General features: G+C 41.3%; 6 protein-coding genes across 6 annotated transcripts; all 6 read left to right on the top strand.

Annotated features, from left to right (window-relative positions):
• Positions 1-976: 976 nt before the first annotated feature.
• Positions 977-4,526, top strand: M430DRAFT_106336 (hypothetical protein; the record flags this gene model as incomplete). The annotated part of the gene is made up of 2 exons (XM_024861075.1): positions 977-3,335; positions 3,385-4,526. The coding sequence occupies 2 exons, from the start codon at positions 977-979 to the stop codon at positions 4,524-4,526; spliced, it is 3,501 nt and encodes a 1,166-aa protein (XP_024718785.1).
• Positions 4,527-4,785: 259 nt separating this feature from the next.
• M430DRAFT_43636 (hypothetical protein) lies at positions 4,786-6,847 on the top strand. Its single transcript, XM_024867634.1, has 5 exons — positions 4,786-5,194; positions 5,330-5,466; positions 5,605-5,936; positions 6,067-6,286; positions 6,360-6,847. Exons 1-5 carry the CDS (start codon positions 5,188-5,190, stop codon positions 6,543-6,545), a joined length of 882 nt encoding a protein of 293 aa, XP_024718784.1. The 5' UTR covers positions 4,786-5,187; the 3' UTR covers positions 6,546-6,847.
• Positions 6,848-7,063: 216 nt separating this feature from the next.
• M430DRAFT_67978 (hypothetical protein) lies at positions 7,064-9,837 on the top strand. Its single transcript, XM_024869319.1, has 2 exons — positions 7,064-7,606; positions 7,659-9,837. Exons 1-2 carry the CDS (start codon positions 7,199-7,201, stop codon positions 9,636-9,638), a joined length of 2,388 nt encoding a protein of 795 aa, XP_024718783.1. The 5' UTR covers positions 7,064-7,198; the 3' UTR covers positions 9,639-9,837.
• Positions 9,838-10,275: 438 nt separating this feature from the next.
• On the top strand, positions 10,276-12,427 carry M430DRAFT_20706 (hypothetical protein; the record flags this gene model as incomplete). The annotated part of the gene is made up of 6 exons (XM_024864350.1): positions 10,276-10,421; positions 10,476-10,607; positions 10,659-10,994; positions 11,067-11,495; positions 11,559-11,785; positions 11,838-12,427. 6 exons carry the CDS (start codon positions 10,276-10,278, stop codon positions 12,425-12,427), a joined length of 1,860 nt encoding a protein of 619 aa, XP_024718782.1.
• A 651-nt stretch (positions 12,428-13,078) lies between these two features.
• Positions 13,079-14,691, top strand: M430DRAFT_105275 (hypothetical protein; the record flags this gene model as incomplete). Its single annotated transcript, XM_024860996.1, has 2 exons — positions 13,079-13,383; positions 13,431-14,691. 2 exons carry the CDS (start codon positions 13,079-13,081, stop codon positions 14,689-14,691), a joined length of 1,566 nt encoding a protein of 521 aa, XP_024718781.1.
• Positions 14,692-15,480: 789 nt separating this feature from the next.
• On the top strand, positions 15,481-17,071 carry M430DRAFT_36055 (hypothetical protein). The gene has a single exon (XM_024866858.1). It carries the CDS (start codon positions 15,536-15,538, stop codon positions 16,937-16,939), a length of 1,404 nt encoding a protein of 467 aa, XP_024718780.1. The 5' UTR covers positions 15,481-15,535; the 3' UTR covers positions 16,940-17,071.
• The last annotated feature ends 10,056 nt before the right edge of the window (positions 17,072-27,127 follow it).

The raw sequence follows: 27,127 nt of genomic DNA, 5'->3' as shown, positions 1-27,127 counted from the left end.
GAGGGGGGGGGGGGTTGTGAATGTAAACCCGGGGCTGGTGAACCCGAAAGTATGCTGACCCACGGCACAGAAAGGACTTCGCCTCACCTTGCCGCACACAATTCTCAAGACAAAGGAAACAAAGAAAAAAATAAGATGAAAAAAACAAAAAAGAAATAAAAAAAAAAATTGCGCGCAATAATAATATGCACTCTCTATCCCGATGCTATTCGAAGTAGCCGGTGGGCGTTGCAAGTCCCTTATTCATGTTCACCATGCAAGATGCTAGCCGCAGGGGGGGAGCTGCTGCAGGAGAAAGGGTGAAAAGGAGCTGGGGGGCGGGCGCGGGTGTTGCGTTGAGACTTGATCCATAAAAAGAAAATAATCACCGTAAGCTGACGAAGCCGAGGCGTCAATATAATAGCTGGAGGTTGGAATGCTGAGGGAGGGAAGGAGATAGAAGGGGATGGATGATCCCTCACGCATTGATACCAGAAATTGCTCTCCCGGAACATCCATCATTGTGCTTCACCAAATCCCTTCGCGACCACGACGACCCAGGGTACCGGAAATAGGTAATAGCGCAGACACGCGTATTGTTACAGACGATATACACCATTTATGCCATATACCGTATATACTGCGCACACTTACCGTCATTGTACCACACGCGCAATCGTGTGTAAATGGTCCTACCGCGCTCAACACGGGAACTTAAGCGAGCCTCTTAGTACGGATTCAGGCTGCGCCCGTCTCTCCCCCCCCCACGAGTGCTCCCATCGAGCCTTCGAGGCCATCTCCAGCCATCACCAAGTTGTCGCTCTCTCTCCGCATTTCCTCCTTTCCCTATATACTCTTTATATACCTTCTCTCCTCCCCCAGAAGGGATTCGTCCATTCGACGCTCGCTATCGGTTCCCTCAATTGTCAAACCGCTTTCCCAGACTTCGCTTTGGCGAACGTCTCCCGCGACCTCAGCCACATTTTGACCGCTCACGATGCCGCGACGGCGGCCACCTCGAGATGGTCTCGTCGTGAATAACCTCATCCTGTTTGCAGCGGCCTTCTTAATTCTCCCATGGCTCGTCGAAGCTCAGCAGCAGCAACGACCCAGCGTCCGGGAGCGACACGACGCCCCGCTCGAGAATCTCGAACCTGAAGCCTTGCACACGCTCGAGGCCACGACAATCCCACAACAGCTCGAGACCCCTCTCATTGCTGGACGTCGAAAAAGCACCTACAACAAATATTTCAAAAACGATGCGAGCGCCATCGCAACTTTGGCTCCGGCGGACACCGCCGTTGCAGCACCACCCCCAAGACGGTCCAGCAGGGCAACTGCTGGGCTAGCCTCGCCGCAATCTGCGCGGAGTCTTGAGGATTGGGAAGTAGAAGACTTTGTGCTTCTGGCGACCGTCGACGGCAAACTATATGCCCGGGATCGGAAGAGTGGTAAGGAGAAGTGGTCCTTGGAGGTGGACAAGCCCATGGTCGAGACAACTTACCATCGACGAAACCGATCCGAACTCCAAGAGAACTATGACCCGATAACGATCGATGATTACCTGTGGATTGTCGAGCCGAGTCGAGAGGGGAGCCTCTACGTGTATCGACCGGGTGGACCGAATCCCGGCCTGGTCAACACCGGCCTTACCATGAAGAAATTGGTCGAGGAAATGTCTCCTTACTCGGATGAGGATCCAGCAGTCACGTATACTGGCGAAAAGAAGACGACCATGATAGTCATTGATGCCCAGACTGGACGAGTACTCAAGTGGTTTGGATCGACGGGTGCCTTGGTGAACGATGAAAACTGTCTAAATACGAATGGCTTTCTTGATAAGGACAGTGAAGAGTGCAGTACCAGCTCTACATTGACCATTGGCCGGACAGAATATACCGTTGGAATCAGCGGGGCAAAAGACGGCCGTCAAATTGCTACCCTGAAATTTTCGGAATGGGTGCCCAATAATTACGATCATGACCTTCAACGCCAATACCACACAACGCTGGACAATAAGTACATCTATACTAGCCATGATGGTGGGGTCATTGGGTTTGATCTTGATCGTACTAGCGCCAACGAACCAGGAAGGCTGTTCAAACACAAATTCGCCTCGCCTGTTGTGCGTGTGTTTGACGTAGCCAGACCTTGGGGGTCTGAGGATAATGACCCGAACCTCATTATACTGCCCCAGCCCATGCCTCCCGACCCAATCGAAGATGAAGCCTCAGCCGCTCACCGAGCGCGCAGCATCTTTCTTAACCACACAGAAGATGGGAGCTGGTATGCTATGTCAGGAAAATTCTATCCCTTGGCAGTCCAAGGAATCAGACAAGCACCGTGTGAGCAGCAAGAGTGGCGGCAACGTGGTCCTTCCTGGGATAGCCTGAATGACCTGCAATTATCACAAGCTCTTGTTGGGCTGCACTCAATTGACCATGTGTCGAACGAGAGGCTCTTGACAATCTCTGCGCCCTCCTCAAACGACAATCAAAGCAACGACGCTGCCACCGATACTGTTCCTGCACTGTTGCCAGAACCTTCTATTCTGCAACGTATCCAACTTCTCCCTGGGGTTGCTGCAAACAGCCTCCTCGAATTCGTCAAGAATCCAATGCTAATCATCTTATTGATTGCTGTATTAGTGTCCAATCAGAGGCAAGTTCGCACGTGGATTGGCCGATTGGGGCACAAATATGGAATTCGCTTTCTTGAACCACCAACAGATTCGGGTACGGTTGACGCAACCCTACCTCCAAAAGCCTCAGAATCCAAGACTGTCGGAGTTCCTTCTTCTGGTCGGACTTCGTTGACACCGGAAGTGAGGGTAGAGGAGGTTAAAGCGCCTAAAGCCGAAGGAGTTGCGGAGAATGGGAACGGAGAGATGGATAAATTAACGAGGGTAAATTCTCTCGAAGTTCCTTCTCCGGAAGATCCCACTGCAAGTCCTGGAAAGGAGAAGAGGAAGGCTCATCGAGGCCGTCGAGGTGGCGTTAAGCACAAGAAAAACAGAGATCGCGCTACTTCCCAGGATGCGTCGCAAGAGCATAAAATCCCGGCAACTGTCGAGGATGCTGTTCGAGATGCTCAAAACATGGGCGAGCAGACCAAGTTAGAGCCTGATATACGTACTCTATCACATGATCCCTCCGAAGTCTCAGGGCCTATCATACGTGTTGGGTCATTGATAGTCAACACTGACAAGCTCATTGGCACCGGTAGTAACGGGACAATGGTTTTTGAGGGCAACTTCGATGGACGCGATGTCGCCGTCAAACGGATGCTCATGCAGTTCTATGACATTGCCTCGCAAGAGACGAAGCTCCTCAGAGAGAGCGACGATCATCCAAATGGTAGACTAAGGAAATCTTTTCATCTCCACTTCTGCTAACATCTGTATAGTTATTCGATACTTTGCTCAGCAGCAGGCTGCCGGGTTTCTCTACATCGCTTTGGAGTTGTGTCCGGCTTCCCTGGCCGATGTCATCGACAAGCCTTATTTGCATCGGGAACTCGCACAAAGTGGCGAGAAAGATCTACCTCACGTCCTCTACCAGATCACCAATGGTCTTCAACATCTGCACAGTCTCCGTATTGTGCATCGTGATTTAAAACCACAGAACATCTTGGTTACAATGGGCAAGGATGGCAAACCTCGTCTCCTTGTGTCTGATTTCGGATTATGTAAGAAGTTGGAGGGTGAGCAATCGTCATTCCGAGCAACCACTGCCCATGCAGCTGGTACATCTGGTTGGCGTGCTCCGGAGCTTCTTCTTGATGATGATGCGAGGGATGGTCCAGCGATGGTCGACGCGAGTACCAATGGCGACTCGTCCGGAGCTCTGGTCAGCTCTGACCTGATGCCCAACCGACGAGCTACCCGAGCCATCGACATCTTTTCACTAGGTCTCGTCTTCTTTTATGTCCTAACAAAAGGCTCTCACCCGTTCGACTGCGGCGATCGCTACATGCGTGAAGTCAACATTCGTAAAGGCAACTACAGCCTTAAAAACCTTGAAGTTCTCGGTGACTTCGCCTTCGAAGCCAAGGATCTCATTGGCTCAATGTTAGCACCAGAACCTAGACGGCGGCCAACTGCACGCCAGGTCATGGCACACCCCTTCTTCTGGTCCGCCAAGAAACGTCTCAATTTTCTCTGCGACGTCTCCGACCACTTCGAAAAGGAGGTTCGCGATCCGCCATCACCTGCCCTCAGAGAACTCGAACGCTGGGCTCCTGAGATATGCCGCGGCGATTTTCTCAAACCGCTCGGCAAAGAATTCGTCGAATCAATGGGCAAGCAGCGCAAATATACCGGGACGAGGTTATTGGACTTATTGCGGGCGCTGCGAAATAAGAGAAATCATTATGAGGATATGAGTGACAAACTAAAAAAGGATGTGGGACCGCTGCCGGATGGGTATCTCAACTTTTGGACCAGGAGGTTTCCGAATCTACTTATTACATGTTGGAATGTGGTTTACGATGTACAGTGGGACGAGACGGATAGGTTCAGGGAGTATTATTTACCGGCTGGTCTGTAGGGCAAGGCAAAAAAGGAAAAAAACGGGCGTTAATTATGTATACCAAATGCTCAGCATTGCGTAAGGAATTGATTTGGGATATGATCAATACTCTTCCATCACCCTAGCTCATCAGTGTTCGTTACCTTACTTTGGAGTGCAGTTCCCCGGGGACAAGCTTGTGGCGGTGGCTTTCCGCGATTTGGCGCACACCAGCCACACCATGCGGTCTGGACCGATTGACGCTATCAACTCACCTCCACACCTCCACCATTCCGACTGTACAACTCAATTGCGCTTCCCATCACTTTCGCTCCCTGGCCCCGCCATTCTACTTGCAAATCGAAGCTTGTAATAGAAGCTTATTTCATGCTGCGCGACAATCCTGCAGACTGTAGGTAGCAAAGACGGTTCCGGACGAGCACTCTAGCGGAAGGGCGTTGGCGGCTGGCGGCTGGCGGTTGAAGCAGGACCACTGCGGATTCACCACTCGCGCCTGTACTGCGAACCACGACTGCTGAGGAAAGGCAGCTCGCTCTTTGTTCAGTTTCCCATTTGCTAGCAGAGGGTTATCTATGCTGAAACAGAACACCACTTGGGTCTCCAACCTCCATTCCTCTTGACTTCCAACACGTCTGCGAAACCTTGGGGACAGTAGCCTCAGCTGGGAGGAATAAGCAAGATGTCTCGTTCGTATTCCCTCTATTACTGCTCCATACATACTTCCTGGCAGGCTCTCTTCAAACTATATCCGTTTTCTAGCCTTGCCTCCAACCTCTCTATTGCTGTTCCGCACAGATAGCTAACCACCATCACTATGACAGTTCTACCCTCCGAACGAGCGCAATACTCAGCGATTATCGATGACATCCTAGCGGAGGGCGACCTGAATACGATTTCCGCGAAACAGATTCGTCGGGGTTTACAAGCTAGACTTGGGATTGACATTTCTGAGAAGAAGGTTCGACTATTTCCTTTCCTCGCCCTGCGCGTCCTACTGTTCTGTCTCCTTGTCTAGAGATGGGAGTTTTGAACAGTAATATGGGATCGATTCTTGATTTCATGGATGTAGAGGGGTGCTAAATGGGGATAACTACAGGATGCTGTTCAAGCCCTAATAATGGAGCGCTTCGACCGCGCGTCCTCCTCAGCTCCTCCACCGGAACCAGCTCCTGCTGCTGTTGCGCCCTCACCGAAAGCCCAGACGAATGGTACCAGCGCGCATAGCAGTTCAAGCGCAAGCTCAGACAAAAAGATCAAGACCGAATCGAAAGTGAAGTCGGAAACGCCAGCAAGCTCAACACCAGGAGAGGCCAGCGACGAAGATTCAGACGCCGTCTCTCCACCGAAGAAGAAGCGGAAGCAGAACAAGGGGTCCAAGGAGTTGGATGATGCGAAGTTGGCGGCTATGCTGCAGGCGCAGGAGAATAGGTTCGTTCCCCTTCGCGATCTCCCTTCAGCCACGCGCAGTGTCTATACGATGTGGTCTATCATCAACGGCCTTGAAGCGGCCTCAACCCTTTCCTTTTCTCGTATTGGCTCGATTTCTGACATTGCATAGTATGGCCAGACCAACCCGAGGAGGCGCCGCGAAAAAGAAAGCCCCTGTAAAGAAAAGAACCCCGAAAAAGAAAAGCGCAGACAAAGTCAAAGCAGACGATGATAGCGACCTGGAGCTGAATAGTGATGGCGAGGTGAAGCCAAAGAAAGAAAGAAAGGGGGGATTTCACAAGCAGTATCATTTGAGTGCGCCGCTTGCAGACTTGGTCGGCGAATCTACTGTACGTCTTGCATCCCATCTCATATTTATTTGCTACTGGTATAAGTTCGGGGCTAGTGACTAACGACATACAGCTCTCGCGGCCACAGGTCGTTAAGAAGATCTGGGAATACATCAAAGAGCGAAACTTGCAGGTCCCAGAAGACAAGCGACAGATCCGGTGTGACGAGAGGATGCAGGCGGTCTTTAAGCAGGATAAGGTTCATATGTTTACCATGAACAAGATTCTTGGAAAGCAGCTCTATGATGTCGATGAATAGAGAGAGGGATGGGGAGTTTCCGTTTAGATCCTGGATGGCTAGGGAATTAATGGATGGCATTTCGCCCTTCCAGCGGGCGAATTCGCAGCATGCTTGGAATTGGGAGGAGAACTGGACTTTGAGGGTGGAAAGCTGTTAGTTATCAGACATTACTTACAGCTTGCATGTAGCTATGGCTACATGCAGCTATATGCCGGTCTAGGATTTGTTTCCAGGTGCAGGGTTCGGACAGCCTTGTGACTTGACTTGAGCAGTACGTAGTTAGGCGGACAGGCATCACTAATTCCAAACAATAAAACAAGCTTCAATATCTCCTGTGTGACTGTACCTGGAACTGTAACCTGAACTGTAACTGTCACGGCGACGGATTTCCAACGGACCAATTCCTCAGCCTTCTCTCGCCGGATTTGTCATCGCCGACAAGGCTGACCTCTGATCCGCGGGGTCTTACAGCTAAGCGACCCCGCTAAAAGAAAAGCGAGATGGAACCTCGTGCCTTGTCAATCAACCTTCCTCATCGCTCACCGAGCAAGCCACAGATCGCCAGAACCACGACAGACAGACGACGAGCCTTCTCTTTGTGCAATCCTCTGACAGAACACCAATCAGCATTCCTGTCCGGAGATCCAGACAGAAGGGCTAGAGGAGGAAACATGGCCGAAGGAGAAGCTCCAGCATCAGCACCAGCACGCACACGGGGAGGCGGAGGCGGTAGAGGGCGCGGCCAGAGCCGAGGACGTGGCCGGGGACGAGGAGGAGGAGAAGAGGCCCATGGAGGGCGGCGTGGTGGTGGCCGGGGCGGGCACCGTGGTGTTGATGGACATGCGGCCTCCGCGGGAGAAGCGCAAGCCCGGCCGCTGGTGAAGAGTGCTGCTCCTCCTGTCGCGGGAGAGAAAGCCAAGGAGGGAGAGGAGGGTGAGGATGTCGAGGCCGAGGTGTGCTTCATCTGCGCGTCCCCCGTGGTGCATAATTCGGTGGCGCCGTGCAATCACCGCACATGTCATATCTGCGCTCTGCGTATGAGGGCTTTGTATAAGACGAAGGATTGCGCGCATTGTAGGGTATGTCCCCCGTTGCCCTTTTGCTTGCTAAGAGAAACTGACGGGATGAAAGACACCAGCAGCATTTGTGATCTTCACGGATGATGCCACGAAGCGATATGAGGACTTCTCGGATGCCGACATCACGTTTGCAGATACAAATAACGGGATCCGTTATGAGAGCAATGAGATCATGGAAGATACGGTCCTGCTTTTGAGGTACAATTGTCCCGATGAGAGCTGTGATGTTGCGTGTCTGGGCTGGCCGGACTTGCATCGCCATGTGAGGGCCGTGCATCATAAGAAGATCTGTGATCTGTGCTCCCGGCACAAGAAGGTTTTTACCCACGAACACGAGTTATTCACGGACCAGGAGTTAAATCGGCATATGCGGAAAGGAGACGATCACCCTGGAGCCATCGATCAGAGTGGTTTCAAGGGCCATCCTGAGTGTGGATTCTGTCGGCAGAGATTCTACGGGGACGATGAGCTATACGTTCATTGTAGGGAGAGGCATGAGCGCTGCTTTATCTGTGACCGCAGAGGAGGCCAACCCCAGTACTATGTTGACTATAATAGTCTGGAGCTGCATTTTAGGAAGGACCATTTCCTCTGCCCCGAGCAGTCCTGTTTGGACAAGAAGTTCATCGTTTTCCCTTCGGAGATCGATCTAAAGGCACACCAGCTGGAGGAGCATGGAAATACACTGTCGAAGGACGTACGGAGAGACGCAAGAGTGGTAGATATATCGTCCTTTGACTATCGAGCTCCATACATACAGGAGAGGAGAGGAGGAAGTCAAAGAGAGCAGCGGGAAGGCCGTGGGCGGGGCAGAGGGCGAGATCCCAACTCGGAGCCAATACCCACCTCGAGTGCTCAACCCCTACCACGTGATCAGCAAGCTTTCCAACGCCAGCTAGCCATCCACAGCGCGCAATCAGTATCGACACGTACTTTTGGCGGCCAATTGACCTCCGCACCTACACCACCTGCAGCACGAGCTCCAGCAAATGCACCACCGCCTCCTTCTATTACAGTTCCTCGTCCGTCGTCATCCGCCGTTGGGGAGGCTACTTCCTCCCACCAAGGCCCCAATCTGGCAGACTTGACACCGCAAGAGCAGGCCCGTCAACTTCGCCATCGCGGCGTAATTGAACGGGCCAGCATTCTCCTTCAAAATGACCAAGCCAACATGAACAAATTCAGGAATCTGATCTCCGCGTACAAATCATCATCTATCAACGCTAACGCCCTCATCAATTCCTTCTTCGCGCTTTTCGCTGATACATCATCCAACGCCCTTGGTACTCTCATCAGAGAAGTTGCGGATCTGTATGAGGATAAGAAGAAGGCCGACGGCTTGAGAACGGCATGGAATGATTGGCGTGCTATCAACGAGGATTATCCTTCTCTGCCAGGTCCCTCGGTCGCCTCCGGATCCCTTCCACTAGGCTGGGCTAGCACCAGCGGCGCTTCCTCCTCTTCGACAAATGCTAACTCCACAGGGCCGAAGTCAACCCGGGTTCTTAAGCTGAAGAGCTCCACGGCCCAATCATCACGCTCCCCGGTCTCCCAGACACAGTCCTGGGGCACCGCCTCCAGCGTTTCAACTGACACCAACCGATTCGCCTTCCCGGAACTCCCATCATCCAGCTCCCGTCCCCAAAATAGTAGAATTACAACCATCCCCTGGGTGCCCTCCTCCTCCGCCTCCTCTTCAAACCCAAGCTCTGCACCAACGTCGCGCCCAACTTCTACGGCACCAGGAAGCAGTCGCAACAACGCACCTAAGGCCGGCAGAATCTCAGCAGATGCCTTCCCGTCCCTCCCCCCGGCGCAGAAACCCCAAATGACACTCTTCGGCTACGGCTCAGGCCGGGCCGTTATCCGCGACACTGGAAAACCAACAACGAGCAATCCCTGGGCTGCAAACGGCAGTAGCTCCGAGCAGAACAGGGACGAGCACGCGGACGAGAACGGTGCCGACGATGGAGGCAAAGGGAAGAAGAAGGGGAATAAGGGGAAGAAGCAAGTGCTTATGAATTGGGGTTGATGTGTCCGCGTCATTAGATGAAAAGTGAATCGAGCATCATTGTAGATAAAGACAGGGGATGAACAAAAAAGTTTTCAAGTCACCCAAGAGAGGTGTGGGTGCGTCGAGTGACTGACTGTGGATGTATGTATCTATTCATGAACCGTGGTTAGAGAAAATGAAAATGAAAATGAAATAGACTCAAATAAAAGAGACAGAGAAGAGTAGATGACTAACTTATATGTTTTACAATGTACCTTTTTCGAGGCTGGATTTGCTATCCTACCTCCATAGCGGTGATCTGGACAAAAGTCCCGAGTTTAATAATATACACTCATAAGAACGATTCTGGGCTAGGAGTACTGTATTCGAAGACACAGAAGTACCAGGCATGTAATGCAAAATATAGAAATAGACTAACAGCTACAAGAACTAGCCTTGCAATAACGTGGGGTAGCCCACCGGCTCAGGCATGTAAGGCAGGAAATCCTTCACAAGTGGGGAGTCGCTAAAGGTACCTATAGGGGAAGCGGCTACTAGACGGGGTCCTTATCAGTTACTTGGGGACGTCAGGTACGGCCTGATAAGGCGCGATAGATCAACATTCAGGATATCCGGACGCTTCTTCTTTCAACGCCAGATCACTACAGTCGACGATATGATGAAGCGAAAGCTTGCAAGTCAGGAGAATGATGGGCATATCCCAAAACGCAAGATCCGGTCATGTGAGACTTGCCGACGGCTCAAAACCAGGTGTGAGACGCAGAATAATACAACTGCTTGTCATAGATGTGAACTTCTGAAGTAAGTGTAGCCCCGTGAAGCTTTTTTGCGTGCTTTAAACTAACAGTTTGACAGATTAGATTGCTCCCTTGCTGCAGAGGCATTTGAAACTCCAGCCACTCCACCGGACGAGCTTGATAAGCCCTTGCCTCAACCAGAAGCAGTCTTTCAGGCAACTCCTCAGCCATGGCAAGATTATAGTCAGAGGTAAGCCATACATAAGTATTTGAATTGAAACCAGCTCAATTACTACTTCAGGTTAATTGCGGTTGAGAATTCATTGGCTCATGTGAGATCATCGCTCGACGAACTGTTGCGATTGTCAACTCGAGCGTCCAGCTCCCAAACGGCTTTCCACAGGTCGAGGATGCGGACGGAGGTGCCAAATTCCCCTATAACAGCTCCCTTAAACTCCCAAAGCAACGGGCCCCTTGTCGCGGACCGAAATTCACGCATTGCGCCTATGAGCCTGATTCGTGATATGACCCACTACATTCTCGGCGACGAGAGAGAGCAGCATAGAAGTGATGTCTCGGACGACATAGTGACCAAAGGAATTATCACGGAGGAGTTGGCTCATGCTCTTTTTGCCGGGTAAGATTCCTTACCCTTGAACCCCTACGGAGGTAGGTAATGGTTTGCGATCGCTGCTGATACGCGGACTAGTTTCACCCAACTCTCCCGTCGGTGGCATTTCATGAAATCGCATAACCCGACGGACTTACGGCAAACATCTTCACTACTGTTTGCGAGCTGCGTTCTTTCTGGTCTTCAAATTGACTCTAGTCTTCATGGGTCGCAACTCCACCATGATCTTTACCAGCACGTCAGTGGCCTTCTGAGCAGGTCGATGCTCGTTTCTCCGCTTTCACTGGAGGCCATACAATCTATGCTTATTTTCTCGATGTGGAATCTGGTACCAAACAAGGATGTGGAATATCTTGATACATGGCTACTGAGTGGAGTAGCTGGAATGCAGGGAATGCTCGCAATTAATTTTGAGCAGCTCCTAAAGCCACGGATGTGCGGTATGGTAGATCCAAAATCAAGAGAAACGCTACGATCGTGGAATTTGATATGTCTCTGCCACCTACAGTAAGTTTATTTTATATACCTTGACTTGCAGTTACTTGTTCTTCATGCTGATATCCGCCCCAGATTTTCAGCGGGTACTGGTAGACCTCCTGTAATCTCCAGGCAATACCTTAAGCAGTGCAAAAATATCTTAGAGCTGCCTTCATACACCTCGCGAGATCGGCTCGTGGCATCTGGGGTAGACCTTTACGATGCCCTCTGTAACGTGGTCAACTCCGAATCGGTTCAGACCGACAGCCTAGTTTGGGATGAGATTGACGACTGGAGGAAACGATGTGGGGAGTTTTTCGGTATGTTCAGATATCATGAAAGCTCAGCAGGGATCGTATCTGACTCCGGTAGAACTGGATTCAACCAAACCTCTCCGCTTCGCGTATTCCTGCTCATACTTGATTCTGACACGCCGGACACTGAAGTATCTATCTGAACAGCCGTCAAAGGAACAGACCCAGAACGCAGCCACCGACCTGGACCCGAGTCTATTCATCCAACTTGCTGTGGAACACGCTCATCGTATTCTTCACCTTTTCCTGGCCATGTCTGATCTCACAGCATTTGTCAGACCAGCGTACGAAAACCTGCTCTGTTCCTTCGCTATGGTCACATTAAGTGAGTTCGCCACCTACCTGGATGATATTGATGCCACCCTTGCTTTAATGGAAAGAACCTCTCAGCATGTTCAACTTGGTGGGAAGGCGGAACCGGTGTCGAAGTGGGCATTGAGTGTGATGAGGAAATACGTCTTTGATATGAAGAGAGCTTCAGGACATGACCTCACCCAACGCGAGACTTTTATTCCAAGACCGAATCTGGGCGATTTGACTGGGACCAGTATTGCCTTGCCTGACGACGTTCAGGCTGGCGAATGGAGCACAGGAGATGTGACATATCAAGACTTCCCATCATTAGAAGAGATGTTCCTTGGGAACTAAGATATTTAATGACTCGAAGCGTCTCAGCGCAACATCCCTCTGCCTGGTCGCAAGAACAGAACAGGCAACGTGTTTATCCCAAGGAATTGTTATGGCATTTCCTTTTTTCCCGAATCCAACGGAGTTGCGGTGATTTGGAGAGAGTTATCGCAGGACAAGTCGTAGCCTTACCCCTGCTTACCCTTCTCACGGTCTCCTCATGAGCCAGAGATGGCTGATTGTTAATATCTAATGGCCAATGGGTCAAGACATGCTATGATACCGTGTACCAGGAGGCGGTCTACCCCACTTCTGACCGCCTTCCGCATTGTGATTGTCGAGTAAGAAGCGGCCAGGAATCGAAGATGGCAGATCCCGTCTCTCGTCTCGCCTCGCCCGGCGGGGATGTCGCTTCTCCGCCGGAGCAATGCCAACGTCCAGCGGATTGGATGGTGTATCATCTGCAACTCAAGGTTCCGGATGCATATGCAATCGAGTCCCTCAAGTGACCCTGTGTGTGCTTATCTTGGTTGCGAAATAATATAAATAATCTGTTGTCCTCCTGTCTTCTCTCTGTCTTGTCTCCCATTGTGTTGAAGTTTCAACCAAGATATAATTATATATAATTATATACCCCCTCCGGGATCTCCATCCGTTGTTTTGGTCGTCCCTATGGCACTCCTTACCATCTTGGCGCCCTGGCTGGGCTTCCTCACAGTTATTTACACTGCTCTGTATTATTTGCTCCCTTACTTTACCACGTACAAGTATCTTTCAAAGGTTCCCGGTCCCTTCAGTGCGAAATTCAGCAATATATGGCTCGGGTTTGCAGCACGTCGTGGCCAAAAGTTCGCTGCTGTTGACTGGGCTCACCGGAAATATGGCAAGGTTGTTAGAGTTGGATACAACCATGTGTCCATCGCAGACGAGCGGGCTCTCAAGGTTGTGTACGCTCACGGAAACGGCTTCCTCAAGGAGTGAGTCTCTGATAAACAGTCATTTTGCACCCACTGACAGTTCCCAGTCACTTCTATGAGGCTTTCGTCGTAGGCACGACCGGTCTCTTCAACACTCGGAATCGCGTGGACCATGCACGGAAGCGCAAGATGATCGCCCATGCTTTCTCACCCAAGTCCGTTGGTGAATTCGAGCCCCATATGACTTCCAATGTTAGGAATTGGGTTCGTCAGCTTGATGGCATTTCGTCAAAGCCCTCCACCAATGGTTATGCAACTTTCAATGCCATGCCCTGGTTCAGTTACATCGCCTTCGACATCATTGGTGATCTTGCTTTCGGCGCCCCGTTCGGCATGGTCAACAAAGGCAAGGACGAAACCGAAGTCCAGCTTACCCCGGGAGGGCCAATCTTCTATGCGCCGGCTGTTGAAGTTCTGAACCGACGAGGAGAGATCTCTACGACGCTGGGACTTCTTCCTGCTCTTAGACCGTGGGCAAAGTATCTGCCTGACCCATTCTTCTCCCTGGGAATCGAAGCCGTGCAAAACCTCAACGGCATTGCTGTCGCTGCCGTCGCCAAGCGGTTGGATGCTGCTGAAAAGGGACTTGCTGGTGCGGGGAATGACCGAAACGACCTTTTGGCTAGACTGATGCAAGGCGAGGACGCCGAGGGGAACATCATGGGCAGACAAGAAGTGACTGCCGAAGCGCTCACACAACTCATCGCTGGGTCTGACACCATCTCTAACACGGCCTGCGCAATCTTCTACTGGACCCTGCACGGCGAGCGTGCGAACCCAGGATCCGTCATTCCCCGACTTCAAGAAGAACTCGATGCCGCAATCCCTGCCGGCACCGACGTTGCCACTTATTCCATGGTGAAGCACCTGCCGTTCCTGAAACGCTGTATTGACGAGGGCATGCGTCTGCACTCGACCTCCGCTCTTGGACTCCCCCGTATCGTGACCGCTGAAGAGGGTATCGATTTCGACGACTACCACTTTCCCTTCGGCACCGTCCTCTCCGTCCCCTCATACACCGTCCACCACCTGGCAGAGATCTGGGGCGACGATGTTGAAGAGTTCAAGCCCGATCGCTGGCTCTCGTTGAACCATAGGCAGCGAGAAGCTTTCAACCCCTTCTCATACGGACCCCGCGCTTGCGTGGGACAGAATGTCGCGGTGATGGAACTCCAGATTATGATCGGGACTATCTTCAGAAGATATGAGTTTGAGCTGTATCAGAAGAAATTGGAATCGCATGAGGGTTTCTCGAAGAAACCGAGGGAGTGTTATGTGGGTATTAGGAAGAGAGGGGAGAAGGCTTGATGGAAATGGGAAGGATCTTTTATGTAGGCTGGCATGACATCTAAATCATTAGGAACGTGGATAACAACGAGTAAAAATGAATATAATGATGAATCGGAAGCGCCATCTGTTGTGGGTCGATTACTGATATACAACACTTACCTTAGGTTGTTATAGGGCCCGAAGGGCCCGGATTCACACCTCGGAAACCCTGTTACCCCAGGTCAGTCGGCTTTAAACCCCGGATCTTGTTTAAAACAACCTACCTCCATTCCTAATTTTTATCAGGAAGAGATAAGATGAGCGAGTGAACGGACCTGACATGTCATTTAAATCCTCAGGACTCCATCAGGCACACACGTGGCTTGGCTGACTTCGAAGTGCACCAGCCACACACAACCTTCCTCGCAACGTCGATCCTCATTAACCTAAAGCTACTCCGCAAACCTAGACACGGCGATTTGACAATGTCAACAGCCCTTTTTCTCACCTTATGGCATCCATTTAAGTAGTTCTCGCTCTTTTATCTGTCTCGTGAATCATTCAATCACATTGCCCGAGAGCGGTGTGAACAGTGTGCGAATGATCGCGTACACTTCTCATCACTTGAGCTGAATGAATGTCACGATGCGACATCGTGGCGTGGATGAGCCGAAACGAGAACCCACCAGACGTCGCCATGCATATAAAAGTCCTAGGGCTGCAGATCCAGCCAGATCTGTAACAACCTCCACATCGCTTTATAGAACCCCTATCGCTTTATCGTGAAACTTCACCTCCACTCTCTTTTGTCCCCTCCTTCACCTACCCAGGACGTTTCCAAAAAGGCGCAGAAAACAAATAAAATATACCCCTGAGAAACACTATGCCGAGCAAGGGAGTTCAGTGCTACTCGTATATAGCCGTCCCTGGTTGTCAAGTGGAGTTTTCTGTCCCCGGAACCACTATCATTCGAGATCAGCTCAGGCAGTTTTCCAACGATCATCTCGAAGTCGACAAGGACAAGATAAAAGGCCATTTCAACTTTAATGGTACTTTCTCTTTCAGGGTTACCCAAAATGGCAACCAGATCGCGAACGAAAGTATTGAAATCAATACTCTGACGAGCCACCTTGGGGCCGGAAGCATGAAGAGTATGGAAAACCAACTTTCGGTGATCACGAACGACATTATTGTGTCCTACGGCTTTTATGACGCTGGAACGGGCGTGGCTGGTCTTCCAAGCAGCGACCAATGTTATGTGACTGTGACGCCCAACTACTCCCGCTGGATGGGCGAGGTTGCACCTCAAGGGTCACCACAGGCCTCCAAGCCCTTCTCCAAATTCTTCCTTCCTGCCGCCCATGACATTGGCATGAATAGCATGCAAAATGCGGATGCAATTCTTTCTAGCAGCGCCATTGTGGATGCTCTCATCACCTTCAACCCAGCCTTTGCCAAAATTTCTGCCGAGATGTCACACGATGCAGTCATGCACATTGCGCCAAACATCGTCCGCGCTCTTTCTCTGACACAGAAGGACCCATTCCCCGCCATCCTCAGTATTGGAGCTCGATATTTCGAATTTCGCCCCGCTTTTCTGCACAAGGCTATCCGTGCTGAGCATCCCATTCCAGATGTTCTATATTTCTCGCACTCCGCCATTCCCGGCATGCCGTACGCACAGTTTCTCCAGGATACAGTTTCTTTTCTCATGGCCCAGCCAGATGAGATCGTCGTCGTACAACTGCGCTGGGACGGGGTGCCAGGTGACTGTGCGCATCCCAGCGATCAGGACCTCGCCGACTACATGAACTCTGCTCTGCAAGCTTCCAATGGTTCCATCGTCCAAGGTTCACTTGACGATATGAGGAACCTCACCATCCAGCAGCTCCGCGAACAACGTAAAAGGCTCGTTTTATTCGGACCCGTCGATTCCCTCAGTACATACACGGACGCTGGCAACGCGACTCTGAACGGTGATGGCATCATCGCTGAGTTCAACCAGCTAACATCCGAATCGCAGGCGGGAAAACCTTTCACAAATCTGCAGTGCCAGGCGACGGCGACAAATATCACCGACGTCGTGGCCTACAGTGTCCTTTCCGCAAATGCAGATAATAGTTGTCTTCTGGCTACGAAATCCATATGCGATTCGAAGACCTTGCCTTGGATCGTGGAAAATGCAGGGAGGCTGGATGGCGGCGAGTTGTTGGTTGCGATGAATGATTTCTTTGATGGTGCTACGGCGGATGTTGCGATTGAGTGGAGCAGGAAGAGGCTGGCATAGGTCTCTTTTTTTTATGAGATTCTGGTACTTTCGTGGTCAAGGCTGGCGGAGAATTGGTATGGTATGGTAGATACAACAAAGAGTATGTGATTCGAACAGATGTAGGCTGCGCAGAAACCCATAGGTCCCTACTAAATAGGTTAGGTACCTACCCTATAGGGTAGGTTATAGTAAATAGGACCTAACCTATAGGTCCCTAAATAAATCTACGACCTAACCTATAGGGTAGACCTAACCTATAAGTATAGTATATCCTAAGGTACTAAAGTACCTTTATACTTACGTAATACCTAAGGTTATAATTATTAATTAGTATAAAGATTAGTATAAAGATTAGTATAAAGATTAGTATAAAGATTAGTATAAAGATTAGTATAAAGATTAGTATAAAGATTAGTATAAAGATTAGTATAAAGATTAGTATAAAGATTAGTATAAAGATTAGTATAGTTATCTTAATGTTAGGTATACTAACACGTAAAATTACAATAGCTTAGAAATTAAGTATAAGGTAACTACGTACTACGACTAAGGTAATAGTAGGCATTAAGGAGTATAAGAATAAAAGGTAAGAAAGGAAAAGAAAAGGGGTTTAGAGATTAGTCTATAGTTAAAGTAGTAATATACCTTTAAATATACTACGACTATCTATTAACTCTTACCTCTTTTACTCTATAAAAATATACCTAATATTCTAATCTCTCTTCTTTACTAAAAGGTTATAGACTATTAGAGTAAGAAGTAATAACGTAGATATAACAAATAAACCTTAATAAGACGTAGGCCTCTTCTTAAGTAACTCTTTAGAATACCTCTTTATAGGTAGATAGTAGTAAACCTAGTACGACGTCCTAAATGTTAATAGAAATCCTTTCTTTAAGTAAGACTAAGTTAAACAAAAGGATTACTTAAGTAAGGGTAAAGTAGTACCTTAAGTAAAAATAAGACTACTTTATAGCGCTTAAAAGAAGAGAGGCTCTCTTAATAAACCTATACGAATTCGATAACCCTCTTAAAGTAGAACAGCCCTTTTAGTAAACTTATATTAAAGAAATAAGAAAGAGCTATTATAATACCTCTTTTATTTTACTAAAAAACAAGATATATACTAGTATTACGACCTTCTTATTTAACTAGAAAACAGAGTTTAATACCTATCTAAAGAGTTATCTAACAGATACTAAACGCGTTAGTACTATAGTAGTAGTACTAAAGGATTATATTAAAGAGTACTAAAAGTCTTTTATTTTCTTAGAAAAAGGTAGATTAGTTCTTAATATAACTTAAGGAGAAATAAAGGCGTAGCTCTTTTATAGTATTATAAATAAGGGTACCTACTCTCTTAAAGTAATATTAAAACTCTAAATATTAACTTAAAACTAAAATAAGACCTTTAGGAATTTCCTTTAATAGTATAACTCTCTAGTTATTAAACTTAGCTATACCTTCTTAGAGATATTCTATATCTACTTTCTTATTAATTATTTAAAGCCTAAGTTAAGGGCCTATATAGTAAGTAGTAAGGTCTTAGATACCTTTAAGGTAGTTAAGGTAGTAGTGTTAAGAAAAGAAACTCTTATTTAGACAAAGTAATAAAAAGGCTCTTATAGAGCTCTTTTAATACTATACTATACTAAGAGAGGCTCTTCTTATAATCTAAAGACCTTATTTATACTAGTAAACACGTAAAAAGTATCTAGTAGCTAAACTTTAAATATATAAAAAGACTTTTCTAACGTTATAAAAACCCCTTTAGTAAGTAAGGTATAAGGTAACTACTACTAATACTAGTAGCCTAGTTATTAGGCAAATTTGTACCTACTATACAAATACTCTATATATAGTTAATCTAGGTATACTTACGCTTAGTACCTTAATAAGGCTAGTACTTTAGGCACTAATACTATACTAGTAGCTTATTACGTTACGCCTAAACAATAAAAAGAAGAGCGACCTTTAATAAGTATTTAAGTAGAGATATATATTAGGGGTAGCTAAGTAGCTATACTAGCCTTACTAGACTTAAGAGTAGAAGTTAACCTTATCTACTTACGACTATTAGGACAAGAGGTACTATAGTAACTTAATAATTATATTATAGTGTCTTTACTATTCTAGAAAACAATAACAAGCTTTAGTTTATATAATCTATTTGTTAAGGCCTAAGATAACTACTTAATAGTAAGGCGACATTAAGGTAGATTTGTCGTTACTAATATTAGAGACTTAGATATTATACTTAGATTTTTATAGCTAAAGGCTATAGACCTAATTGTTTTATAAAAGACCTAGACGTTTATATACCTTATATTATCTTTAATAGTCTAGCTATATATAATAAAGAAAGAAATTAAAAAAGTAATAAAAAAAGCTTAATTTGTAATTATAGTAATAGTATAGCTAATTATAGTCGACCTAGAATCCTTAAGTAAAGAGGAACTATAAAAAGAACTATAAGAAGATAGTAAGGCTATAACGACTTTACTTAGTAAGTACTAATAATTTATAGACGTCTTCTCTAAGGAAAGGGCTAGATTACTACTTATAATTAATAGCCTTACTTATGTAATAGACCTTAAAAGAGACGCGGTACTACTATATAGCTAAATCTACTTACTTATAAAGGTTAAGCTAGGTATCTTACATAAATATTTAGATAATACCCTAGTAAAAGAATAGATCTGTCTAAGTAAGAGCCTTACTAGTACTTTAATACTATTTGTTCTAAAGAAAGAAGAGAAGCTACGACTTTATATTAACTACTAGGCGTTAAATAGTATAACTAAAAAGAACTAAGCCCTTATTCTATTAATTAAAGAGATCCTTAACTAACTGTTATAAGCCCGCGTCTATACTAAGCTTAACCTACGTAAAGCGTACTATTAAGTTTGTATTAAGGCTAGTAATAAGTAAAAAACGGCTTTCTAGTACTAATATAGCTACTTTAAATACTACGTTATGCCCTTTAGGCTAGTAAACGTACTAGCGACCTTTTAGTCCTTTATTAATAAAGTACTAAGAAATCTTATTAATAATATTTATATTATATATCTTAATAATATCCTTATCTACTCTATAAATAAAGAAGAGTATATATAGTATGTTTACTATATCTTTAAATACCTTTAATAATATAACCTCTATACTAATCTCTTAAAGTACAAGTTTAATATAAAGTAAGTAAGGTTCTTAAGATACGTTATTAACCTATAAGGAGTTTGTATTAAACCTAAGTATATCTCTATAATCTAAGAATAGCTTATTCTTATAACTATAAAAGACATTTATATATTCTTAGGTTTTACTAGGTTCTATAAGTACTTTATTAAGAATTATTTAAAGATTACTATACTACTAACAAATCTCTTTTAAGGCAACACTACTAGTACTATTACACTAAGTTCTAAAGCCCTAAAGGCCTTCTACAAGCTACGACTAGTCTTTATAAAGGCCTTTTTCTTACGTTACTATAACCTTAAACTACTTATATACGTAAAAATAGATATATCTATCTATACTATTAGTACTATCTTTTTATAGCTATAAGAAGGCCGCTAGTACCTTATTACGTTTATTTCTAAAAAGCTAAAGAGGCTAGAGCTATACTATAATACCCTTAACACTAAGTTAATAGCTATTATTAAGGCTTTTAAGTTATAAAGGCCGTACTTAGTATATATATAAAGTTTAGTATTAGTTTTAATAGATTACCTAAACTACTATTACCTTTTTATAAAGCTAAAGTTATTATAGTAGTAAGCTAGATAGCTAGAAGAACTTTCTGTCTTTAACTTTAAGATTAAATATAAAAAGAGTAGCTAAAACCTTACTAATAGGTTATTATAGTAGCCTAACTTATAAGATCCTAATAAGTAATTAGAGGCGTAACAAGCTCTTTTAGTAACTTTTCTTAACAAATTCTAAGTAAATATAGTTACTTTAAAAGCCGTTAGTCTTACTATAAGGCTTGTTTAAAATAAAGCTTTTATTTCTTTTATTCTTCTAATTTCTTTTGTTTCTTTAATTCTTTTTATTTCTTTTAAAGGTCTAGCGACCTCTTTAACGTATACTATCTTAGCGGAATTACTCTAGCGTAAAAGGCTAGACTTATACTAGCTAGTAGACTAAGGCGATTATAGGTCTTAAAGACCTTATGCTTTTATTACTAGAGTATTAAGTCGTAAATTAAACACTCTTATACTAGTAAAGAACTCTACTTAAAGTTAGGCTAGTAAGAGTAATAGCTAGGTAATAGTAACGTTAACGTTACTACTATTACTATTAGAAGCCCTTTATAACGTATAGTAAAAAGACGCCTTTATTACTAATAAAGAGTAAAAAAAGTAGTAAGGTAACTAAGGTACTATTAAGTCCTTATAGACGTTTAAGGATAATACACTACTATAGTATTATAGACGTATATATATACTTAATAATCCGGGCTTACGTAAAGAGTTACTAAAGCTTTTTTATAACGTACTTACTATAAGGTACTAAAGAGTTAGTAAAACAAAAAAAAGGCTTTTTTAATCCTTCTTTTAGCTAAGTCTTAATAAAGACATCTACTATTACGTTTTTACTTACGCTATCTATTAAAGAATAAAGGTAAGGACTTATCTACTATATAGTAAGTTAGCCTTACTCTTTATTTCTTCTAAACCTTAGTAAGAGATCTTACTTAATTTTATTACGTAACTACTTTACTCTTATAACGTAGTAGACAAACTATATAATTTAATACTTATTATTATAGACTAATTTACAAAATTTTCCTTATATATTCTAATAACTAATTATCTTACTAGTAATAGACTAGTATCTCTCTTAATATACTACGTTATATAATAATTTAGAATTCTAGATAGTATTATCTTAGACTAAGGCTCTTTTTTTATAAGTAAATTCTAGAGTAGTTTTTACTAGTACTTAACGACATTATAGCGACTTAGTACTATCTATTACTTATAAACAGACAGGTAGACAGAATAGTAGAACTAAGCTATTAAGTATTACCTTTAAACTTACTATAGCTTTATATAAGACAACTAGACAACTAAGCTAGATCTTACTAAATTTATATATAATACCTTATAGTACTTTATAATAAACGTAATACTATTATACGTACTATACAAGTACTAGCTATAAGGTCTTAAGGACATACCCTTAAACTAGTTAAAGCTAGTAAAGGCGCTAGTAGCTAATATATAAGTAAAGTAGCTATAAAGTAGCTATAAAAAAATTATTATATTCCTTTAGTATTTCTAAAAATAGTATAAGAAATAGTATAACTAAAACTAGAAAAAGATTTTATTTAAAAAGAAAGACTAGGTACTCTTATTAATAAAATACCTAAGGTAACGTTAACTCTCTAAGAAATTTATAGATAAGTATATTAGCCCTTACTAAATTAAAGACGTTAGTAAAGACTATAGACTTACTTATAAACTACGCCTTTCTTTATTAGTATAGCTATATCTTACCTTTCTAATTATAAGCCTAGAACCTTATAAGGTATAAGAAGGTAAAGTCTTTATAAGCCTAATAAATATCTTAGTCTTAGATAAAAAAACATTTAAAGTAAAAGCTATTCTTAACTATAAAGGCCTATAAAGAAATAGACTCTATCTTATAAAATAAAAAGGGTATAACGATTTAGAAAACTTATAAGAACTATAATAAAACCTTAATAATAGCCTACTTTTACGTAAATATAAACAAATACATTAAGATAATTATTAAAAAGGTATAATGTTACTAGTATAGTTATAGTAACGTAAGTACAACTTCTATATTTATTATATAAAAACTTAGAAACCTAAGTATCTTAAAAAAAACACTAAACTACCTTTTTACTAGTAAACACCTTTTAAAGCTTTATTAACTTTATTATTATATATCTTAGAAAAAGGAAAAAGAAAAAAAAAATACTAAAGTATAATCTTACTTATTAAACACGCTTTAACCCTTAGTCGTCTATTATTTGTCTTTATTACTATCTTTTCTACTATTATTTTCTTTACTATTATTATCCTTTATAGTATTCTTTACTTTCTTACTTTCTTTAGATCTCTATAAATCGTATACGTACTACCTTTAAGTTAGTAGTAACTTAATATTAAGGTAAGAGATACTTATAACTTTTTTAAAATAAGACACGTACTTTTTAAAGATAGTAATATAGTCTTACTATACTTATATTACCTCTTTTATAAGCTAATTACAACACTCTACCTTTATATTTATAGTTATAGTAAACTTATTATAAAGCTCTAACTAATAGGTAATTTTTACTAGATAACCTAACTTTTACTTTACGTACTCTTCTTTATTTACTTTATTACTATAAAGCCTCTTCTCTACTAACATTATAGTCTAAGACTTTAAATGTTAAAGGCTCTTCTTTACTAAAGTTTAGGTAGCCTAAATTATAGCCTGTTTATATTAGCTTTAACTTTACTATAAATAATAAAGTACCTTACTTTATTCTTTTTTATAATTACCTTTTAAAGTTTGATTCTTCTAGCTTAGAGAGTTAAAACAACCTAATAACGTTAACAAAGCTATAACGTAAGAGCGTTGTCTTAAAAGAGGTTATACTTATAAAAATATACTCTTTCTTTAGATTCTTATAGTATATATACTTTACTAATATAGTTACTATACTATTAGGCCGTTACTCTTAACTAGGAAAGGGTACTTATAGTCGTTATCCTTATACTTTAAAAGGGTACCTTATAAGTCTTATAAAGCTATTTAGTTTAAACATTACTTATAAGTTACTAAACGCTTTGTTAGTACTATATTATTGTTAATAGTTTAATAAAAGTATATTAGAAGTTTGTTAAAAGAGTTATAAAAGAAGAGAGGTATAGTAGCGTTATATTTATATAAGGTAAAAAAAGAAAAGAAGGTAACAAACTAGTAAAAACAAGTCTCTATATACCCCTTAGTACTATAAGGGACAGACTAAGTAAAGAAAGATAAAGAAAGTGTTTTTCTATATTTACTTAAAAAATATAATTATAAGTAATATAGTTTAATCCTTATAGCTACCTACTATTAGTATACTATTAACCTTCTAGTAAGAAGTAATAAAGGATTTCTAAAAGTAGTAAAAGGGTAAAGAATACTAGCGTACCTAGGTAATATAGTTTATATTACGTATTAAGGGTCTTATAACTATCTAGTAACTTACTAGTACTTTACTATAATATATCTTTACTAAAAGTAAATACAAGAGGTATACTAAGTAGAGATCTAAAAGTACGATATATAATAAAAATCTTACGGTTTAGTTATACGCCTTTACTATACTATAAAGTCACTACTATTCTCTTTTTCTTAATACTACTAGTTATATAGTTATATAGTTATATATTTACTTACTAATTTATTCTTATACATTTATTCTTATTTCTAAGAGAGTATTAGCCTACCTTAGCCTTCTTATAATCTAATAGCTACCTATAAGCTTTTAAGGACAAAAGCTAAAAAGAGAAGATACTATATTAAGTACGCTAATATATAAAATTATAATAGCTTAGAAATCAAGTATAAAGTAACTACGTACTATAACTAAGGTAATAGTAGGTATTAAGGAGTATAAGAATAGAGAGTAGAAAAGAGAAAGAAGAGGGGTTTAGAGATTAGTCTATAGTTAAAGTAGTGATATACCTTTAAATATACTACGACTGTCTATTAACTCTTACCTCTTTTACTCTATAGAAATACACGGCCTCCCTGTAATCTAACGGCTACCTATAAGCTTCTAAGGACAGAAGCTAAAAAGAGGGGATACTATATTAGGTACACTAACACGTAAAATTATAATAGCTTAGAAATTAAGTATAAGGTAACTACGTACTACAACTAAGGTAATAGTAGGTATTAAGGAGTATAAGAATAGAGGACAAGAAGAAGAAAGAAGAGAGGTTTAGAGATTAGTCTATAGTTAAAGTAGCGATATACCTTTAAATATACTACAACTGTCTATTAACTCTTGCCTCTTTTACTCTATAGAAATACACCTAATACTTAAGTTTAAACGATTATAAAATAAATAAATTAAAATAGTTTTATATATATTTATTTTAGTACTTAGGCTCTACTATCCTTAAGTCCTTACTTACTTTATTATATAATCTAAAATAAATCTTTTATCTTATAATTCTTATACTTGTTTTCTTAGTATATTAATACCCTTAAGAGTCTCTAGCTTAGATCTTAGAAGTAGAGTTAGTAAAACTAACTCTATACTATTATAATCTTTATTAACTACTAGCTTAAGAATATCTTTATCCTTAAAGTCTTTTAGTAGATTATAGATTAATAAATCTTATATAGTATTCCTCTTTTTATACTTTACTATTTATATACTATATATTTTACGTATAGATATAAAGAGTACTTAAGTATTATCTTAAGCTATAGAATAAGCCTATAAGAGCCTCTTATATATAATAGTATTAAGGCGTCTTTATATCTATAGTGTTTATACTTAATAGCCTAGCTAGTTTAGTTTTCTTTTTTTATTACTAATATAGTAATCTACTACTTATATATTAACTTTCTTTAGACGTAAGTTAATAAATGTTTCTTACTCTTTTAGCTTAGCTTTTATCTCTTCTTTAGTTATACTATTAATATTAATAGTATTAAAAAGTATTCTTCTAAGCTTATTACCTTACTCTTTCTAAAGTTAAGAGAAAAAAACTAATATAAGGGTATAGATAGCTAGAGGTTTAAGTTAGCTATAATAATAGCTATATATATTATATAAAAAATTAAATAAGTACTTAATACTAATACTTATAAAAAGAATATAAAGTAAGTCTTTAGCTATTACTATAAGGCTAAAGAGACAAGTCTTAAGCTACTACTAAACTAAGAAGAGTATATAGTTATTAGGTTCTAGTTTTAAGTTAGTAATTAGTATAAAGATTAGTATAAAATAACTTGCTTATCTTAAGCTATATATCTACCTTATTATCTACTATATCTATACTTAATAATTAATCTTAATCTAATACTAATACTATAGTATCTATGTTTACTTCTTAAAGTATTTAAAGATAATTAGAATTTCTTATATAATTATAATAGTTCTTTTAGTATAGTTTATAAAACTACTCTTTAAACTTTAATTACTAATCCTTTACTTTAAAATTAAGCTAATAATAGTTAAGATTAAAAGTCTCTAATTTTAACCTTAGGTTTAAGATTATACTTATTATATAAATACTACTAAGATCTATATATATCTTATTATAGTATTAGTTAAGTTTAGCTTTAGTAGCGTTAATACCTTAGATAAGAATACAAACTTATAGTTTTTAATTAACTTTTGCCTTTAGTTAATAGTAAGATTTAGTTAAGCGTTTAAATAACTTGTTATAGATCTATAGAGTATATAGTAAAGTAATACTCTTTGTCTTACTAATAGTAGTTATAAAAAAATTAAATAAGTAAAAAAGATTAATTAAATATCTAATTTAATCTTACTTAACGCTTAAGATCTAAAATAAGTATACTACTATATAATCTTTATAAAATTTATTAATAGTATTCTAAAGTCTTATTACTTAAATTAATATTAAAATAGTAGAGTCTTATTAAGTAGCTATATCTAAAATTAATTAAAAAAGACGTATTAGATTATTATAAGCTAGCCTATTTTAAATTTATTTAAAATGTTCTTATCTTTACTTACTTAAGTTAACTAGTACTATAAGCTTTTAAATCTATATTTAATTAGTATAAAAATTAGTATAAAAATTATAACTAATCTATACCTTTACTAGTATATATAGTATACTTTAGTTACTTACTTATTATATCCTTTTAAGCTTATTTATTTCTTACTTATTCTTTTAATCCTAAATAAATGTTTTATTTATTAGTTATAGTCAAATTATATCTAAGAGCGCTTTTATAGTAAGCTAAAGAACATATAATAAATAAGAAATATATTAGATTTACTTATTAAGAAAACAACTATTCTTTAGTATGTCTTTAAGATACAAATTAATTTTATCTACTATTATATAGTTATTACTAGTATTATTAGTTATAATTAATATTACTTAACTAGTTAGGTTAAGAATTTATAAAATTATTAATTACTTACGCTCTCTACTACCTTAAAAACTTAAAAATAAACAATAAAATTAAAATTAGTACCTTTAG

Source organism: Amorphotheca resinae, assembly GCF_003019875.1.
Source record: "Amorphotheca resinae ATCC 22711 unplaced genomic scaffold M430scaffold_9, whole genome shotgun sequence".
Classification (NCBI taxonomy): Eukaryota; Fungi; Ascomycota; class Leotiomycetes; order Helotiales; family Amorphothecaceae; genus Amorphotheca; species Amorphotheca resinae.
This window is presented reverse-complemented; position numbering and strand designations above follow the sequence as displayed.

Excerpts from the sequence above, each read along its gene's own strand:
- M430DRAFT_67978 (XM_024869319.1), top strand. The coding sequence starts at position 7,199 with ATGGCCGAAGGAGAAGCTCCAGCATCAGCACCAGCACGCACACGGGGA. Across the intron at positions 7,607-7,658 it reads AGGATTGCGCGCATTGTAGG|ACACCAGCAGCATTTGTGAT; the intron begins GTATGTCCCCCG and ends ACGGGATGAAAG.
- M430DRAFT_43636 (XM_024867634.1), top strand. Across the intron at positions 5,467-5,604 it reads TTGACATTTCTGAGAAGAAG|GATGCTGTTCAAGCCCTAAT; the intron begins GTTCGACTATTT and ends GGATAACTACAG. Across the intron at positions 6,287-6,359 it reads ACTTGGTCGGCGAATCTACT|CTCTCGCGGCCACAGGTCGT; the intron begins GTACGTCTTGCA and ends AACGACATACAG.
- M430DRAFT_36055 (XM_024866858.1), top strand. The coding sequence starts at position 15,536 with ATGCCGAGCAAGGGAGTTCAGTGCTACTCGTATATAGCCGTCCCTGGT.